Below are 13,681 nucleotides of genomic sequence, written 5' to 3'. Positions count from 1 at the left end.
CGTAAGAGCAGAGAGCAACCAGGAGGGTGAAAGATCTAGAATATAATTCTGTTAGCTGTTGTTGCCTCTGGCTGAGGTGTTTGAATGAGCCTGAGGAAGACAGCAACCAAATTCTAGTTAGTCTTCAGATTTGACAGCCTCTTTATTGTTCCCCCTTGTACAATCGTAAAAATGATGCTTGATCCACCTACCACATGGATGTGTTTCAAGATTAATTATTCTCGGTACAGCACTTTGAACACCTATTGCAAAGCACTATACACAAACATTAAACATTGTTATTAGTGCTGTGCACCTCATACCGTGACATGACACACAGCTCTTTGTAGTCTTCCCTTTCAGAAGGTGACAACTGGGAGATACTGAAAACACCTCTGTGGCATCTCAAGCTCTGAATTGGAATCCATATCAATGTGCAGAGAGCTTTGTGTAGGAAGTTTAAAGTATTTTTAATTGTTACTTTTTAACACAGTTCTCCATCTCCTTTGCTTTCATTGTCCCCTGATACACATTATAAACCAAAACTAGAATATTCCAAAGGGCAGAAAAGTTGTTTTAGAAATTTATCCTCTCTGTAAGGTATATTATTTAAGACAGTAACTTTTCCAGGAAGCAAAAAAAGAGAAAAAGAATTCCAGTCTCTAGCTTGAATGAAAAAAAAAAACATATATATCAGAAGGTAAAATGGAGTGAATTGTGTAGCTGGGGCTTCTTAAACCAATGATTACAATAGTCTGAGGGGACATATCACAGGGAGGCTCACTTTAGGGACAACTTCACACTCGCGCAGTTCCCCAGGCATCCGTTACTGACCACTGGTAGACAGAAGGTTACAGAGCTACTTAATCTTATGACCTGACTAGCTGCTCTCACGGTTTGCAGCACGCATGGAGTTGGCTCTAGCTAATCACAGGACGATTAAGTAAACATATCAAAGCTAAAATGAAGCCTCTTTTCCTTCAGAAGTAATTGTGGCCAATTATGTGTGTGTGTGTGCATGTATGCATGCATGCTTGCACGTATATGTATAGCAAAGTAAATCAAAAAGCAGAATTTAGACTGCTTTTTTTTTAGTTTGATTTGTCTTTCTTATTTAAAAAAGTGTGGTTTGCAAATGTAAGCAATATTGCATGTATTTGTTGTCATAGTGTTTGATATAATTGCTGGCTTTTATGATGCAAGAATGTCTCGATCTAGCAGGTTATAGATGACTTAGGAAGGAGTGCACATTTACAATGTTATTCCAGATTACACACCGTACAAAAAGTATGTTAATGTGAATTTCCCAGACATCAGCCCCAGTGTTTAAACACAGAACTGTCAAAGAGATGCTAAAAAAGCAATCTGAGACAGTTATGCAGTCTTTTTACTGTATCACTCACTGCCGTATTCTAAAAGGTTGAAATGAGAGAAAAGGCACTAAGTGGGTATTTATGTGATTGTCAGTGACTTTAATGAACACTAAAAATTCTGCTCAGTACCATACCAGGAGAGAAGCAGAGCACAGCTGCTTGTTCAGGTTGGCATTTTTCACAGTGAAGTTGCACGTTGATAGTAGGTTCAAGCTGGAAAGGAGGCTACTGGTTGGTAAAGATGCCTAGTCTCTTACTGCAAGGAGAGCCGGGAGTATAAACATCATACATTTGCTTTTGAATGATTCTCAGTGCTTGTCTAATTCAAGGAGAAGGTGGCTTGCTGATAGAGCGGGATGAACCTTTACAAAGTCATGTGCAGAGAAACAGCAAACGAAGGGATGTGCCTGCCTTGCAATATGCAGCTTGTAGTTCAAGCAATGGGTTCCTCAGCATTGCAAGTTGTTTTGTAAAAATTATGTTCAACATAAAAAGGACCTACTGTAGTTTAGCAGTTGTGAATTGCTGTAATAATTTTGTAATTGGTACATAAAAATACAAAAAAAAAGTTCAGTTGATTTTCTTAATTAGCAATCTACAGTAATGAAGGAATAAGCAAAAATGTTACTGTCTAAATAAATATATATATTCTCATACACGTTATATTACCAGAGCTATTATCAGATTCTTGTACTAGACAAACAAAGGTTAAGAAACTTTCTGAGGATTTCTGCAGCAGCTAACAAAAGCACATGTATTTATTGAAGTAGTTATTAAGAAGAAGATGCTATTAACTTTTGGCTATATGTGAGCTAAGTATGATAAACGAGTGTTTTTTATAGCAAAGTCATCTCCAAGAGTAATAAATGACATTGATGTAGGATAATTTGAGCAGAATTATTTTATATGGTGAGTTGCTTTGAGAGCAGCTGAACTGCTGCTGCCTGATTTCTTGAATTTTGTCTCGCAGGCCTTGTGTGGGTTCTTTGGTGTCTCGTAAGATATGTCTTCCCTTTGAAGACCCTCCTTCAAACTGACATTAGTTGTCTTCTCAGGCACACACTTTCAGGAAACTCAAGGGAACCTAATTATCTCTGACGCCTTGACTCCTCTGCCAAATATAGTAAATGACATCTGAATCTGTCGGGCATTTTCAGAGGAGTATTGAGAGACAATCCTACAGAAATGCAGACATTGTGGCTCTATGTGTTTTGTTTCTGTAAGAAAAAGACCTTCTATCCTAAAAACTACTTAAATTAAGTGCAAGATGGTGTCAATGGCATCTTCTGCATACAGGCAGGGATTACAAAAAGAAAAGGAGGAAAAAAAATGAGGCAGAAAGGAATAACAATGTAGCAGAGAGGAAGGAAAACTCATCATGTTAAGATAACAGCAGAAAGAATGGAAGGCGGCTTGGATCCTCTTTCCAGATTGGCAGGAGGCAAACATTGAATGTGGCCTGAAAGAGAAGGCCCTGAGGCCCAGGACTGAATTGGAGCCAGTGTGTTTCTGACATAATTTGAATGGGTAAACATTTCTTTTGATTCCAAATCTATGCAGCATGAAGTGACTAGAGTGCTGATCATGGAGGAAAATATTTTCACTTTCTTGCAAGTTGGATATTCTTGGAGGGAAAAAAATGATTTTAAGAAAAAAAAAGAAAAATTTCATTGAAATGAAATTTTTAATAACCCTAAAATATTTTAAAAGGACATTTTGTATCAGTTTGTTTCCTTGGTAATGTCAGAGTCATTATCTCCAAATATATCCAATTCCATCTAAGCAGAATTTTAATGACTTCAATGCAGAAAACAGTTTAGATAATTTTTTTCCATACAGTTCTAGTTGCAGATCATCTCCAGGTTATAGAATATCTTAGCAGAAATTTCTCCAGTGCATGGAACAAGGGAATCCTTAATTATGGGGCAAAAACATCTACCTTGAATTGGCTGATCAGAATAAGAGATCAGAAGAAAATCACGTAGCTTTCTTCCAGACTTGTAAGTTCTTTTTTTTTTTTTTTTTAATTTAAAAATACATCTTTGACTCCAATAGCATATGTTCCTGCATTTGTTTCTTGGCACTTCTGAAGGGCATATCTTTTTCTTAAAAGCTTACTGCCACAATTTTTCTGGGAATTGAATTTTGTCCTGAGTATGTGTGCAGAATTCCCATGACAGCCATAAATTTTCTTTAATATCTAAATATCTTTATATAGATAGAACTCCTGTATCAATACCAAGTTTGCTACCTGCCCACCAAAAAAGCCACATGCTAGCATCAAATGTTAATTGGCTATCAGTTGAGTTTGAGTCTTACTCATCTGTTAAGTGGATAGTGTGAGAAACTAATAAAGAAGTTAATGGTACATACTCTCTAGTCTTGTTAAATTGCTTATCTACTCTAGATTTGTTCCATTAGAATCACAACATGAAATGAGTTTGTAATTTCTTTCACTGTTGTGGACTTTTTAAAAATCTTGTTTGTTTTCCAGTGTAGATGTACAGACTGCTAGACTCATGCAGGATGACTGGCTTCCTGAGGTCATCTAGCCCAATCTCCTGCTCAAAGCAGCTCTGTTCAGAACAGGTTGCTCAGGACCTTGACCAGTCAAATTCTGAGTATCTCCAAGGAGGGAGATGTAACAAGCTCTTTGGTCACCTATTCCACTGCCTGACCAGCCTCATGGTAAAAGGTCTTTCATATGCGGAGTTGCAAACTTGTCATTTTGCCCTTGCCTTTGCCACAGGGACACACTGCTGACTCATTCTTCACCTGTTGTCTAGCAAACACCCTGGGTCTTTTTCTGCAAAGCTGCCTTCTATGTGGTCAGTGCTCAGCCTTATCCAATGAAGTTATTCCATCCCAGGTGCAGGACTTTACATTTACTTTTGTTTATGAGCTTCCAGTCAGCCCATTTTTCTAGCTGAAGGAGATGCTTTTGTAGTGTCCTCGAGACACACCAGAAATCTCCTCTATTAATTGTACGCCACTCTCTTGCCTTTTCAATATTTATCAGAGTGAGTAGATTCCCCCATGAACCATGCCAGTTGATCATGAGGTTTCTTCCATCTGGCTAACGAAGGCTTTGTCTATTCTTGATCAGGCCATCTGTAGCAGACTCCCCCAACATCATCCAGGGGAGTCTTATGGCCCCTAAGCTCTTGATGGCACATTGCCTGTCCCAAGCAAGCCCTGTGTGCTCCAGTCACCCCTTTGCACAGAGCACAGCTCTCCTCTTCAACTTCCCCTTGTGTTTCCTCAAAATCGTGTGTCCAAGTGTCCAAGCACTCAGTCATGTGACTTATGCCACCATGTCTTTGTAATTGCAGGGATGTCGCAGCTCTCCACTATGCTTGGGTATCTTACTCCTCCTGGATGATTCCTGTGTGTGTGTGAATGTCAACACCCAAGATGAGCCCCAAAAGCTGTTTTCAGAAGGGGAATGTGAGAACCTTTGCCATCCTGTTGTCCCCAGGTGGTTCCTCATTGTCCCTGTGTCTTTTCTTTGGAGTATGACAGTGCTTCCCCTAACTGTTTTAAAACCCTTCTAATTGTATTAGTGGACTTCTGGAGAAGCCACTCTTGTCCTGATTTTCGGGTGAATGCTATACCTGTTCAGCAGTCCTTGTTATTCAAAAAAGGTCCCATGGTCAGAGAGGCTGGAGACACTAGCCTTACAGTCAGTTGTTGATTGCTGGATATTCTAAAAATATGGGCACACTTTTGAACACCTTTTGGGCTGTGTCTTCTTGGAGGAGTCTTGGATCTAGCCAAGGACCTAGCCAAGGCCACTAATTATGCAATACTGTGTGCTTAGAGTAGGAAAGCGATGTATTTGTGATGGAAGGAAATGAGGATAATGTAACATGGAAATACAGAATAATTTAAGTAATTACCAGCTAAGTACTCATCAGCTGTTGCTAATGTTTGATGGGTCCTAATGCTGTAAAAGGCAACATTAAAGATTTCTCAGAGTTGTGCTCACACATCATCTTGCATTCTGTTTCTGCTACAGTAAGGTTGGACCCCCCCAACTTCAATGGTAGGGGAGCTGTGCCTTTAGGGCACAGAGATGTGCTTAGCATTCAGTGCTCAATTCCACATGTGCGCCAGAGTGACCATTGGTAGCTACTGCATCATAGCAGAAGCAAGGAAAATCGGAAACAAAAGTCATGAATACTGCGGTCTGATAGATGAGGGTCTTTGCACCCACTCTATGGGGGTTTAATGCATATAGATCATTAGAGCAGTATCCAGCCAAGAACAAGCTTTCAAAAATGTACACCTAGTATTAACTTTACGCTAAGAAAGCTGAGTGTAGAAAGTGAAGTGCATTCTTAAGTCTCTTGAGGAACAGAAATTAGCCAAAATATTGTTAAATTTATGCAGCAAAAAAATCCCTGCTTTAGTCATTGTCTTAGTCAAAAAATGAAGATGCAAAGGGCAAGGGAGACTTCTGGAGACAAAGGGAGGGAAATAGGCTCAGCAAGTTGCAGCCTAGTACGGGTTGAAAGGAAGTAACTGAGCTGCAAACTCATCAAAAACAGAGTTGTTAATTGAAAAACTGACAGACCTGTAACTGCAGCAGTGTTTCTGGCCGCCAATATAATAAATGTAACTGTACATTTAGAGTAATTTGCTAATTTGCCTAAGTAACACCCACAGACAGCAACATGACATAAATACATTAGTGGAAGCAACAACTATAACCAGCTCATACAGGTTCTTGGCTGTTAGATGGATGGATTAGATTAGCTGGAAAAGATTTACAAAACGGAACAGAAATGGAATTGTTAACGGTAGTGTGTGGCATACAGGATTTTATTTCATGTTGCCCAAGGACCCTTTAAGCCTGTAGATGCCCATACATATTGTAGCATGTAAGCTGTGTGTTTAATGTGTGTGTGCATATGTGCACACAGAAAATTGTGGAACTAGAGAATGCATCTACAAGGTGCTAAGCATTTCAGAGGCTGAAATGACACTATTTTAAATTGCAAGCAGTGTTTTGAGTAACTAATTGAATCTTCAGAATTTCACATGTAATCGTAGAAGTCTAAAGAGTGTTTCTGTTAATAAATTTGCTAAAGGTACTTAGGTGTTAGCTGAAACCTGTAAGATCAGTTTTCCTAATACAGACATTAAAACTATGTGAAATTTCCACTTAAAGAGTTTTCCACTCTTTTTCATTTTGCAACTACTGATTTTTTTTCCAGCCACGTGGTACTTCCTGTGGCCTAAGCCTGTTCTGTCTCTCCTCAGCAGTCCCGAATTTCACTGTTGTATTTTATTCTTCAGTCCTACTAATGCCAACTTCTGCCACTGCATATAGACTGATGATTTACATTCTGTAAGCATCCCAACTCTGAGTTAGGGGTCATCACTGCAGTTCTACATAATACTATAAACGCTACCTTCTTTCAGTTAAAAATGATAAGATTGCTACAGTGCAAGGTGGGTCGCATTTTCAGTGAAATGTTTTCTTCCTCGCACAATCTTTTGTTGTGACTGTCTTCCTCCAAGTGCAAAGGAAGACTGCAAAATCTAAGGTCATGAATGCTGCTTTCCACAGTTTCGGTCTTGCATTCCTGTCAGGCTGATGTAGAAGGTATCCGTTGGGCTTTTGGGGACAGATGATCCCTACTGTCAAGTGCTGAGTCCAGATGATAACCAAACATGGAGTCTGTGGAAAGTTTTTTTGCCTTAGTATTCTCAGGAGAACCCATGTGTGCAGGCATAGAAATTCTCACCCTCAGCAGGAGGTTTTTGTAAGGTTTTTCATTAAAAACAGGCTGTGAAACATTCTTGACCATGAATCACTGTAATTATAGTCCATGGATCTAAGGAAGTCACTGAGAAGTGGAGCGGGGGAAACTGGGAATAGAGGCAAGCTGCAAGATTTTTCTTGGAGATGCAGAGCTCTCACAATCCAGCCCAATCTCTGTTTTACATGAAGGTTTAATCTTCATATCAGGGCAAAGAGGGCAGTAGATCCTCTGAGTGTAAGATGATAATTACCACAGGTCCAGAGAAGAGAACTGGATTTGCGTTATTAAGTGCTACGGTTGATTTTCTTTGAACCCAAACCCCTGAGTTATCATGATTGTCACAGTAAGTGATACTTGCCGTGCAAGTAGCAATTAAATACAAGTAAATAGTAGAGCAGCGGTCTGCAGACTGTTATTTAAGGTTGACAAATTGAAGGTAGTTTCAACACATGAATCCTGGGTATGCTAAGCCATAATATGCCCTGAAAGGGACACAGTTGTCATTTATCCCAAGTGACCTGAAGTTACGGTCGCATATAGTAGGACTTAAAGTGATTTGTTTCAAACATGTAGGCATGTTATAGAAATCAGTAACAGGCTGTGAGTCTGTCTATTGTCTTTTATCAAGTTTCCACAAAACAAGTAATTTGTTTGTTTTTCACTATTTTAGGTAGCCTGCCCTATGAATACAAGATTGTGATAGCAGGAAATCATGAACTGACCTTTGACCAGGAATTCATGGCTGACTTAATCAAGCAGGACTTTTACTATTTCCCCTCTGTGTCTAAGCTGAAGCCAGAGAGCTATGAAAATGTACAGTCTCTTCTGACAAACTGCATCTATCTTCAAGATTCCGAAGTGACGGTGAGGGGATTCAGAATATATGGCTCCCCTTGGTAAGCAGGTTTTTAAGCATACATTAAAAAAATAATGTTGATTGCTATCACGTCAGCCGTTTCACAAGCATCAGTCATATTTGAATTGCTGTGCTAGGAAGTAATACTCAGTTTGATAAAGTTTTCAATTTTATTACAGTTAATCATTCATGTGATGAAGTAATAGACTTTAATAGAATGGAATTGTTAACCAAATAAAGATGGGAAGAAGATAATCTATTCCTTAAACTCACCTAGGAGGTGTCCTGCAACACAGTCATGGTAGCTTTTATTTGGGTCATAAAATACGTTTTTGTGCTTGCCGAGCTTGTATTATTACAGATTCTTTTTATTGTGAGGACACATTCTTTTGACAGTTTCAATCCTACAGATGATATTTAAGATTCATTAGTGTATGCAGTATTCATTTAATACGGTAAGCCTGTTTCAGTGTTCATTCAAGCCTTGAGGTTTTTTTTTTCCTTTTTTTTTGTTAATATCCATCAGAATCTTATTTTCTTTTATAAACTGATTGTTTTCCTTAAGACATAGTTTAGCTTCTAAAGTAAAGTTAACAAATCATTATCAGCCTTGGATTTTACTCTGCTGTATACAGTGAACACTTGGACTCCTTGACAGTATCAGAGACTTTGGCTTCTTGATCCCCACCCTTGACCTCATATGTGCTTTTTCTGTGCCCTGTTACTTATATTACATTGCTACTTTATTCCAACCAACAGGGCTCTAAATTGGGTCCTCCTATAAGTACTCAGTATACATTTAAGTTAATGTAAAATTTATTTTAAAAGGCAAATTTTAAGTGAATCCATAACTCCTTTTAAAATCGCATCAGGCTGTAATGTAGCAAACAAGTTGTCAAACCTGATGCATGCACCTGATGCATATTTCAGTGTGAATAAACTGTGAAATCTCTTGGATTTTTTTTTTTTAAAGAAAATTGGCATTTTCCCATTTGGTTGCTTGAGATGGGTGTTAATTTTCCTTGAGCTTACTATTCTACATTTTCTACATTAAATAGCTTTCCTCTTAAATGCACCCTTCCCTCTCACTCTGTTAGATCTCCAGATCTTTTTGGTGTTTTTTTTTCAACCTACCCACTTGCTGGGTTGTAGGTCATCTTCCTCTTGTGTCTAGTGTCTTCAATCAATGTACAATTTACTTCATTTTCCAAATTATTAAGGAAGATATTAGATGGTATCAGTCCCAATATTAACCTCTGTAGAATGCCACTTGGCATCTCTTCCCATTTTGATGTTCAACTGTAAATACTGTAATTATGCTCTGTTTACAATATGTCTGGCAACTTCATATCTTCTTTGCAATATTTGTAACCAGGCACCATATTTCCAGTGTCAGTAATAATTTTCCAGGCAGCAAAGTACCAAAAGTCTCATTAAAGACTAGATAAATGAAAGCAAAACACTATCTACAAAGTAGCACTGAGTAGAGGCTAAAGGAAACGATCTGAACTTTTGTATTTGAACAGATATGTAAAAATCTGTTGAGCAAACTTCTTCCACCCACTAACCTACAAATAATGTTCCTGCAAAATCTAATTTGCTGCATTTCTTTTGTGTACTAATTCTGTGCGTGTGCACAAGTTGTCTGAGCTATCTGGCATAATCTGTTCTTCATGGACTAAGATTGTTTTCCATCTTTCATGCATTCACTCAGTTTTACTGCTATGCTTGTTTTCTCCTATTCTGTAGTGTTATTTCTAAGCTTCCAAACTAGATGTTAAAAAGTGCTACTAGCTCATCTCCCACCACACCAGAGACCTGCAAGGTGTGTAAAATTCTTTGAAAGTGTTTGTGTATTTATGTGGGAGGAGGTCCTGATGATGAAGCCTTGGCCAGGAAGGCTTGTTTGCCAAATAAACTTGGTAACTGCAGCCTTGTGAATGGGTATGTTACAAAGAGGCATTACATCATACACAGTATTTTGGTGATGCTTCCCAAAAATGGAGAAAGGGAGGCATAGTGGAAATCCTTCCTTTTTGCAATTTCTACCAATAGTAGAGAGCACATGGAGAAAGTCCATGAACCTTCTGTGAAAAATAGGCCCTTACGTATCCCACGCTGCCTGATTTCCACAGGATTGACCATCCCTCTTCTCCCTTCTCCTTGTCTGGCAAGGTATTTTCTCTTTTTGTAGTTTTACGCGTTCCTGCACCAAGCTCTCTTGAATTGGGCCTGGCATCATGAGCGTGCTGTTCCAGCCAAGCGGTGGTTTTTTGTTTGGTATTATGCAAGGCTGAATGCAGTTTCTGCGCTAATTGATGTCATGTCCAGTGAAAACAGCAACAGCAACAATGAGAGCAATAATAAGTCACTCTTTTATTAGTCTATCAGAGCGGCACATGTGGCAGTAACAAGTCACACCAACCAACCACTCAGAAAAACTTAGCAAGAGCAACAGTTGTTTTGTGTGGGTTGAACTAGCTGCCTGGCAGCTTGAAGGCTGCAGTGCAGCTCCATGGCTACTGCTCACTGCTGCTTTTTAGCATTTACCTTTGTTTCTATACTTCATTCACCCTGAGAAGAAAGATGTGCCATAGCTTTTCTAGGAAATTGTTCTCAGTTTCTTTATAGTCAAAATCATGATAATATGTAAAAAACAGGACTTCTTTTTTAGCTTTGCATCATAAAGCCATTCCTATAGAAAATGCTTGTTAAACTAGTTAAAACTCTAAATGCTGCAAAAAGAAACCTAAGTTTCATGCAGTTGCTTCTTCAGAATCCCCAAATGTTTTCTTTTCCAGCTTTGAAAGTATGCACACTATAATACTTTTATTTTGTAATGGGTTTGTTTAATTAGAGTACTCCAAATTATAGTTTCTGATTGCTGTACATACATGACTCTATCTAATTAAAAGGTGAGCTAACCAGAAATGAGATTAAGGACTGGGGTCCCAGATCTTGCTTTTATCTTTCTGATTACAGTACTGACACTCTGTCTTACTTCACATTTTGTAAAAATACCTACAAACTACAGAAATTCCTTAATCCCTTTATAAAAAGGGCTAATTAATGTTTGCCAAGTACTTTGGGAACCTCTGAGTAAGGTCCAAGCAGCCAGCCACGTTAACTACTGTGATTTTTTTTTCTGTATGACCTGTGCAAAATTAGATTGTATTTCTGCTTAAGATGATTTACTTGCAAAATAAACTGTGAGAGCTTGGTTGGTTTGCCTAACTTCGCAGTCTCTACGGCCTTTTAAATATGTATCATTAGTTTGTGGTTAAACATTTTCAATAGCACTTGGGTATTTCAACCTCCATTGTTATCTAAGACTCACTGGTTATTGTTAATTGCACAGAAGAAACGGGACACTGTTGTGTCGCAGAAACCAGTGCTCAACTCTCCGGGGTTTTAAGGGCAAAGATTTCAAGAACCAGCTGGAGACTGTACTGGCTAACGAGAAGTTAAGTGCCTTAAACATTAATTACACTAGGATTATACTCAGAAAGGAGCAGCCATTTTGAAATGCAAGCTGCAAAGCACAAAAAAGCTGCTATTTAGATGCCAGTAGTTGCAACACACTGGTGTCTTGGCACAGGAATTATCAGAATAGATGGTTAGGGATAGGAGTAGGAGGGTATTAGATGTTTCTTGAGAAGCTTGGGAGTACCAAGATGGTAGCTGCTTTCAGAACAGTGTGGAGTTTTAAGAGCTTTCTCTGGCTATATTTGGCCTAGGGTCCTGGTGCCCTTTACAGTGCACTTTGCAGGATAGGTTGCTAGACCTGCATGAATAGGGGATCAGTAGGAATGCACTGCAACTGACTTCAAGCCTAGCCCAGAGATTGGCCACTAGGGTTATTTTTCCATATGAAACTTTCCATATGAAGTCACAGAAAGATGCACTCTGGTTTCATCCCAGCAAAACCTAGGTCATGATGAGAACATTTTCACAGACCTGGAAGCACTCATGTGTTCCCTGGAACAGACACAGTTGCCGTGAGTGTAAAAAAAAGACTTTACTTTCCCAATAAAATCTATTGTAAATTAGATTCTGGTTGGAAGATACTTTTTAAATACCATGATTTGTCCTAGACTGAGAAAAGTTAAACTAGCTGATGGAATAGTGCAAATACTTTCTTCATGAAAATACTCTGTTTACTGTTAGATTTGGCATCTAAGTCTTCCCCAAAATAAAGCTTTTTTGGGGGGGAGGGGGGCAGAGTGGTAGGGAGAGATTAATTTGTCTTCTGGTAGCATATGGAAATCATGACATGACTAGAAGTACAGTGAGTAGGAATCAAATGCCAAAGCTGTGGCGGACAATCCATCTCAACATGTTTTCAAGACTCAATAAAGTCAAGCTGACCTGATCTAATGTTGCTGATAGTCTTTCTTGGACTGGGAGATCTCTAGAGCTCCCTTTTTAGCAATGTGCCTTTGTTAGTCCTGCTGTGGAGCTAGAGCCTTTGTCTTGGTATCTGAAATGAACAAGTATCGACAAAATCCTTAGGCCAGGGAGCTCTACAGATCATATCAAACTGCATATAAGCAGTGGATGATCCCACTCAGATGAGTGATTTGGAAGGTTGAGAAGATGAGATAGTAGTAGAAATTTTAAGTTAAAAAGAGAAGGTCTTTTCTGTGCCATCGCTCTGGGTATTATCTCTATTAGCATGTCATTTAAGGAATCTCTTAATGTATCGTTTTGGGGGGGAAAAAGGGGGGGGGGAGTGGAAGCCAAAAAGTGAGCAATTCAGTTACAAATCTTCAGTCTTCAACTACAGTTCATTACCCCAGCAATGTGGCACTCAAATAATGTGGCACATTATTTTTGTGCAGGTAGGAGTTTTAGTGTTGCGTACAGCTAAATGAAGATAGCCTATATAAACCAGTTGTGCCTGTGTGCTGCTAGAGGCTTTAATTGCATGATCACACACTGTACATGCACAAAAACCACTGATCTGGTTGTGCCTGGTGAATGAGATAACTATATATTATTGTTTTTATGCTGATTATTCAGAATCACTGTGTGAAAATAAATAGCTGTAATGCATATATGCTTTTGTATTACCATGAGCTCTCCTTGCTAAGGTTCATCCTTGTATGTGCTCTCTGAACTTTGCTACATCTGTTTCTCCACTGCACAGGGTTCCAGTAGTACTAGTCTACAGCGTGGTTTGAGCTAAATAGTCTCTCCTACTATGGGTTTTTTTCCAGATTGACACAACTCAGTGAGTAGGTAACATAACTTCTTGCGTGAAATAACTAATGAGAAGACCCATGTTGAATAGTGACTGATCACTAATCAGAAGTAGTGTATACAATGCAAAAGTTATGCTGCTTCCCCAGTGTCTAGTATTTGTCTGTCACCTCAAATCTACAGCTAACGTGCATCAGAAGAACATGTGTGCACGGATGTTCTGTGACTGTTCCCTCACCTTGTTGGGAGGCAACATGAATTCTAGCAGTGTTTTGCTCCTCCATGCAAAGGTGGACTATTGTGTATTAATGGCAGAGTAAGAATATGCTTTTTGCTTGACAAGGCAAAAGGGAAAATAAGGGCAGGAGGAAGGCATCATCTTTCTAGTATTTCTTCTAAGCAACTGTACAGGGCTGTAGGAGAAACCTCTTTCCTCATACAGGCATACAAGGTGGCAGGAGAGAGTTCTATCTCTTTTAGCACCTTTTTTCCCTCTTCCA

The 13,681-nt window shown here is 39.0% G+C and overlaps 1 protein-coding gene across 3 annotated transcripts in view; it reads left to right on the top strand.

The window, feature by feature from the left end:
* MPPED1 (metallophosphoesterase domain containing 1) overlaps positions 1-13,681 on the top strand; it is a 57,660-nt gene that overhangs the window by 25,249 nt on the left and 18,730 nt on the right. For all 3 annotated transcript variants that reach the window (XM_088525627.1, XM_010215810.2, XM_088525625.1), the window contains exon 4: positions 7,794-8,019. In XM_088525627.1, the coding sequence (XP_088381753.1) occupies positions 7,794-8,019 (226 nt within the window). The remainder of the gene's footprint in view (positions 1-7,793; positions 8,020-13,681) is intronic.

This window comes from Tinamus guttatus, unplaced genomic scaffold (genome assembly GCF_059628265.1).
Source record: "Tinamus guttatus ecotype Peru unplaced genomic scaffold, ASM5962826v1 Tinamus_guttatus_pri_ptg000229l, whole genome shotgun sequence".
NCBI lineage: Eukaryota > Metazoa > Chordata > Aves > Tinamiformes > Tinamidae > Tinamus > Tinamus guttatus.
The sequence above is the reverse complement of the archived record's forward strand: the minus strand, read 5'-3'. Positions and strand labels throughout refer to the sequence as shown.